General features: G+C 57.8%; 1 protein-coding gene across 1 annotated transcript; it reads left to right on the plus strand.

Annotated features, from left to right (window-relative positions):
* The first annotated feature begins 266 nt into the window (after positions 1–266).
* On the plus strand, positions 267–5,571 carry LOC102275041 (uncharacterized). Its single transcript, XM_014478636.2, has 5 exons — positions 267–2,682; positions 2,876–2,950; positions 4,590–4,626; positions 4,798–4,828; positions 5,403–5,571. The coding sequence occupies exons 1-4, from the start codon at positions 2,367–2,369 to the stop codon at positions 4,820–4,822; spliced, it is 453 nt and encodes a 150-aa protein (XP_014334122.2). The 5' UTR covers positions 267–2,366; the 3' UTR covers positions 4,823–4,828; positions 5,403–5,571.
* The last annotated feature ends 274 nt before the right edge of the window (positions 5,572–5,845 follow it).

A 5,845-nucleotide genomic window follows, 5' to 3' on the forward strand; every position in this document is an offset into this window, starting at 1 on the left:
GCTGGAGAAGGCGTGCCAGAGGCTGCGGGGACCGAGGGCTTAGTGAGGGGTGACTGGAGCCCTTCTGACCGAGGTGAGAGCTGTTAGATGCGGCCTGGATGGAGGAAAAAGGTACAAAGGAAAGGGCCTTCCCAGGCATGAAGGCCTGGAAACCTGCACAGTGCACCGGGGGGCGGGGCGGGGGCTCGGGTGGGTTGTGCACTGGGGGGCGGGGCGGGGGCTCGGGTGGGTTGAGGGGCCAGGCACCCTGGGATCACCTCAAGAAAGCCCCGAATGCCAGGCGCCGGCCGCACCAGCAGCCTGCACAGTGCTGGGAGATGTGGGCAGCTGCTAGGGTCGAGGGCCTCTGTGGGACCCCCGACCTTGTCCCCCGCAAGCTGTAGTACGTGCTGAATGCATTTCAAACCCCCCGCTTCCCTACTGTCAGGGCCCCAGCTGTGGCTTCTCCACCTGGCGGGTGGACCCCACGGCTCTTCTCTCTGGAAATTTCCTTTGGGAGGGTTTGGAAAGACGGCTAGTTCCTCCCTGCCCCCGCTGCCCCTGCACCTCCTCAGGCCTCAGCGGGAGCCCCACTGTCCACACCCGGGCTTTTCTTGTGACCAGGGTAAATATTACCTGGCACTGTTAATGTTTAATGCCCCCACCCCATCTCTGGCCACCCCACAGCCGGGCAGTCTCCCCAAAGCAGAGGCAGCGGGAAGAGGGCAGCGGGGACGGGCCTGGTCTGTGGGGGAAATGGCAGAGTTGACAGATGACGGTGAGTGCGTGTGTGTGCGTGTGTGTGCGTGCGTGTGCATGCGTGTATGTGAAGCAGGAGGTGCTTGGACCATCTTTGAGGGGTGAATAAGACCCCCTCTTCCATCTCCTGGCACCCCTGCCTTCCAGAGCACCCAGCACCCCTCTCTCGTACCGTGCGTGCCAGCCTCCTCTCTAAGAAAATCTGCTTTTAAAAGAGGATCCCACCTTAACACCAAAGCAATCTAGCTTGAATGGTGGAAACATGAGTGCCAAGTAGGAGCTGCTGGGGCATGGGGGGTGGTGAGCATGCATCTTCTGGACTAAACCGAGCGCAGGAGGCAGATGGGGGTGAGGCGGGGCAGCAGTGGGGCCCCGGTCAGCCTTCTCAGCCTGGCTTTAGGACGAGAGCCCCCGGGTTCAGGACACATGCCTAGAAGGCATCCTGCGAACAAGGGCAATCGGGTCTGGAATTTAGTGGGCCTGCTGTGGACTGTGGTGGTCTTTGAGCCAGATCTAGAAAAGCTGAGGTCTTTGGGTGGGGTGGGCTCTCCCAGTGGCTCAAGACGAGGAGGTCAGGGAGGATGCAGTTTCCTGGAGCGGCAAGAGGAGTGGTGAGTCCTGTCATGGCTCTGACACTAATGTCCGTGTGACCTTGAACAAGACTTGAACTGAAACTGGGGAGACAACCTCAGAGGCCTTCTGCATGGGGACAGGTGCCTGGGGCCCCCTCAGGCCCTTCAGTGGACCCCTCCTAACCCAAACTCTCCTGGCCCAGGGGGTGAGCTGGGCTCACCGGACCCCACCGCCCAGGGCCCAGTCCAGCACAGCCTGGGAGGTGAGGACTGGCGTGTTCCTTTGACCTTGGGCACTGCTTCCCTAGCACCAAGAAGGGGCTCAAGTAGGGCAGAGAAGAGAGGCCACCACAAGACATGACAGAAAAGCTCTGGCCGGGTGCCCTCCAGCTGCCCAATAACAAGTGCACTCAGTTTACAGGTGGGAGGGCAGAGCCATGACCTCTGCTGGGGGCTGCAGACTGGATGGGACCACCCGTATTGAAACGTCTCCTTCCTCCTGACCATGTGAGAGGCAGCACAGCAAAGGGGTGAAGCACCTCGATTTTTAACAACAAATGGCCTGGGTTCATTCCCAACTCTGCCCTTTTCTAGCTGTGTGACTCTGAGTGAGTTGCTTAACCCTGCTACGCCTCCATTGTCTCATGGATGATATTGGAATAATATTAATGCCTCACAGGATTGTTACGATGGTTAAATGAGCTATTGCTTTGTTAGCCTCCGTCTGCCACATGCCAATATACTGTTTCTGAAATAAATTTGCTTTCCCCTAAGGATAGCAATGTAGGATAGAAGGATCTAGAAACAGAGGTCCAAGACTCATTTCTGCCTCCAACTTTTACCGGAACTTTAGAGAAGTCTTCAGACTGGGCCTTGGTTTCTTCCTGTTCAGTGAACATTAAGGTTCTACTTATTTATTCATTGGTTCACTTCACAAATATTCGCCAAGTATTGGTTGCCCCAAAAGTTGGTTTGGAATTTTCCATAAGATGTTATGGAAAAACCCAATACGTTGTGGCTGATTAGTCATATGGAGAAAGGTTGCTGCTGAGGCTTATGGAAGATGCTTCTGTGGCCTCCCAGAAGTGCCAGCCCCACCCCACCCCCAGGCACGGTGGGTCCCTGCTTTGGAGGCTCAGTGGTGGGTCCCAAGCCGACCGTCAGGAGCCACGGAGAGCAGATGGTGTCACTCGCAGTGGCATGACCACCCCTGCTCCTGGGATGTCCCTCCAGCAGCTTCCCCTGGCCCCCCTGAACCTCTGGGGGTGCTGGGACTGGAAGCACGGGAGTCCCCCTGTTTCTGTGGCTCACCCCATCCCCCACTGGCTCTCAGGTGGCAGCCCCAAGGAGAACGAGGACCCATTCTACTACGGTGAGTCTGGCGGGCCCCCTCCCACCCTTCCTGAGTGATCCGCCCCCCCACCCCAAACCCACCACCACGCATCCACAGTTCCTGGCCTCTCCCAGCCCTGGGTCATGTGCCCCATCTTCCTGAGTTATTACTGTGGGGCTAGGGGAAGGGTCTGGGGTCACCCATCCCACCTCCCCGCCCTCTCTTTCCCCAGACTACGAGACCGTCCGCAATGGGGGCCTGATCTTCGCCGCCCTGGCCTTCATCGTGGGGCTCGTCATCATCCTCAGTAAGTGGGGCCGTCCTGTATAAGGGGCTGCTGAGGGGGGCACAGCTCCTCAAAGCCGCTGAGCACACTGGCTTCCCGGGTGGGGAGGGGAGAGCCTCTCTCTTACCCCCTTCCCGGGCGCCCTCGCCTCTCCCACAGAGAATGTGAGAACCTGATGCAGAGGGGGCTGTTGGTCCCCAGACCACCCAGGAGATGCCCTTTCCCCCGAGTGCGCCCTCTAGTGGACCAGAGGGGTGCCGCCGAGATGGGGAACTGGCTCCTGCTGGCCCCGGGAGGCTCCAGTGCCCTTGCGGCAGGGGAAGGGAGGGAACCAGCCTCCACTGGACGCTCCTCCCCAGAACTGAGCGCTTTCTTGACCCATTAATCCTCTTGGCAAACTGAGGGATGGCCGCCACTGTCGCCACTTTCCAAATGAAAAAACCAGACCCGCAGTGGTAGGTGCAGCAGCCTGCCTGAGGTGCCGCCGCCAGATCGGAAGCAGAGTGGGTTCCGAAGCACCTCACCCCGACCCCGGCCTGCTGCGGGAAGGCAAGCACCCCTGGCAGCCCAAGGTCTTAGGCTCCCTGCTGGTTTACTGTGGATCCCTTACTCCCTGGGCCTTAGTTTGCTCATCTGTTAAATGGGGATGATCCCTCTTGTCTCACAAGGTTAGGGCTGGCAGTCAAAGACGCGACAGCCAAGGGAGTAGTGTAGGTATGGAGTGTTCTAGCAGAGAGAAAGCTCTTTGCCTTACCCGGCCCCAAAAGGCACACAGCAGGGGCTTAATAAATGCTTGCGGACTGGTGCAACCAGAAGAAAAATACTCAGAAACACGCCGGTGAAAAGAAGATGCAGAATGTAGCACATCTCCTTCCAAGTCCTGGGATTCTAATGGGCGTGTTAGATGCTGCACCACCACCCCCCCCGCCCCCCGCTGCCTCCACTGATGGCTCCAGTCTACCGACAGGGCCAGCCTGCTCGATTCCCTGGCGGTTCTCTGAGGGCCTGCCTCCCGGATTCCCCTGACGGTTCCCTGAGGGCCCCGCTGTGTTGTGGCTGAGCTCGCAGTGGCGGAGGCGGATGGGCGTGAGCAAGGGTTTTTGCCCTGGACTTTCTGCGGTTCTTCTCGAGCAGCTTCTACATGCCCAGTGGGGTGTGGGGTGGGGCACGCTGTGATGGCTCAGTCTCAGCACCATTCCTATCCCGCTCATAATCCACCACGGACTTCCCTGTAGCTCAAACGGCAAAGAATCTGCCTGCAATGCAGGAGACTAGGGTTCGATCCCCGGGTTGGGAAGATCCTCTAGAGAAGGAAATGGCAACCCTCTTCAGTACTCTTGCCTGGAGAATTCCACGGACAGAGAAGGCGGCCCACAGTCTGTGGGGTCGCAAAGAGTTGGACACGCCTGAGTGACCAACACAGACACACACACAGTCCACCATGGCGCCGCCGCCACAATGTTTGCGGACTGCCCAGCTGGCTGACTTGGACTTCTGAACGCTTATGGTCCAGCCATATATAAAGAGAGACAGTCAGCTGTGGTCTCCGAGGCGGACACGAAGCAGCGCTGGCAGGAGGAGAGGAGGAGGGGCTACGGAGCTGAGGCCTCCAAGGTAGAGAGGGTCTCCTTGGCAAACTAACCTCGTTTCTCTCTTTAAGGCAAAAGATTCCGCTGCGGGGCCAAGAGGCAGCACCGGTGAGTGCCGGCCTGGTGACTGATGGAGGTGGGCGGGGAGGGGTGGGAGGGGCCGGCAGAGGGTTTGCTCGCTCAGGCTGGTGAGGAGGGTCCCCAACCTCAGGGAGCCCTGAATCCCTGTCCCCTCCACCCCACTACCTTTTCTTACCTGTCTGCTTTCCTCCATCCCAGGCAAATTCCTGAAGATGGGCTCTAAGGAGAGGTAGGTTTGCGAGGAGCGGGCAATGGCTCTGGATAATAAGGAAAAGGGTCTTTCATCCATCAGTCAGGTGTCTGTCACCCTCATATGGGTCTTTTCCTTGTTGGTTTTTAAAAATTTTTTATTAGAGTATAATTGCTTTACAATATGTTAGTTTCTGTACACCAACGTGAATCAGCCATAAGTATACACATATCCCGCCCACCTCTTGAGACTCCCTCCCACCCCTCTAGGTCATCGCGGAGCACCGAGCTGAGCTCCCGGTGCTCCCCAGCAGCTTCCTGCCATCTATCTACTTTGCACATGGTCGTGTGTATATGTCAGTCCTATTCTCTCAGCTCGTCCCCCCCGCTCCGTCCCACTTGTGTCCACACATCTGTTCTCTATGTCTGCGTCTCTATTCCCACCTTTTTAAAATGATGGCCCCAAAAACAGAAAAAAAAATATGCCGTAGTATGTGTGACCAAGGGAGGCTGCAGAGATGCGCCAGAGGAAGGTAAGGTGAAAAAGGGATGAAACGGAAGTCCCAGCCTCTGCAGCCCTGCTCACAGCCCCCATCCTGCCTTTCTGTTTGCAGAGCCAGTCGTGCCCACCTTTGCACCAGGGCTGCTTAGAAGTCTTTCCTGAGCTGTAGACCTCTATCCCAGCACTGCCAAGCCCTCTGCTGAAGGAAGCTTCAGGCTCCACGTGACCCCTGGGTGGGCTTCACCTCCTTCCGCCCCGTGTTAATAATAAAGCTGGCCTCAGAGGCGGCTCCTTCCCTGACCTCCTCCTCGCTCCTTCTCTCCTGTAACTGCCGCCGTCAGCTCCTTCAAGCTGGAGTCAGTACTCCTGGTCTCTGGCTTTTCGCGTATTCGCTCACGTGCCCACGCCTGTGAAAGTAAGAAGTCCAATGTCATCATCTCCGGGCCTCTCCTCACCCCCCAAATTGCCGAGAGCCCCTGGGACAGAGGACTCAGCCTGCCTTCCGAATGCCAGGCAAAGAGAAAGCCAGACGGCCGAAGGTCACAGGTTCAAAGC

The sequence above is a fragment of the Bos mutus genome, chromosome 15 (assembly GCF_027580195.1).
Source record: "Bos mutus isolate GX-2022 chromosome 15, NWIPB_WYAK_1.1, whole genome shotgun sequence".
In the NCBI taxonomy this organism is placed as follows: domain Eukaryota; kingdom Metazoa; phylum Chordata; class Mammalia; order Artiodactyla; family Bovidae; genus Bos; species Bos mutus.

What these genes read in the sequence shown, in the direction of transcription:
- LOC102275041 (XM_014478636.2), top strand. Translation starts at nt 2,367, where the DNA reads ATGGAAGATGCTTCTGTGGCCTCCCAGAAGTGCCAGCCCCACCCCACC. An exon ending in GGGGCTCGTCATCATCCTCA is followed by an intron (nt 2,951 to 4,589) that starts GTAAGTGGGGCC and finishes TCTCTCTTTAAG; the next exon opens with GCAAAAGATTCCGCTGCGGG. An exon ending in GGGGCCAAGAGGCAGCACCG is followed by an intron (nt 4,627 to 4,797) that starts GTGAGTGCCGGC and finishes CCTCCATCCCAG; the next exon opens with GCAAATTCCTGAAGATGGGC.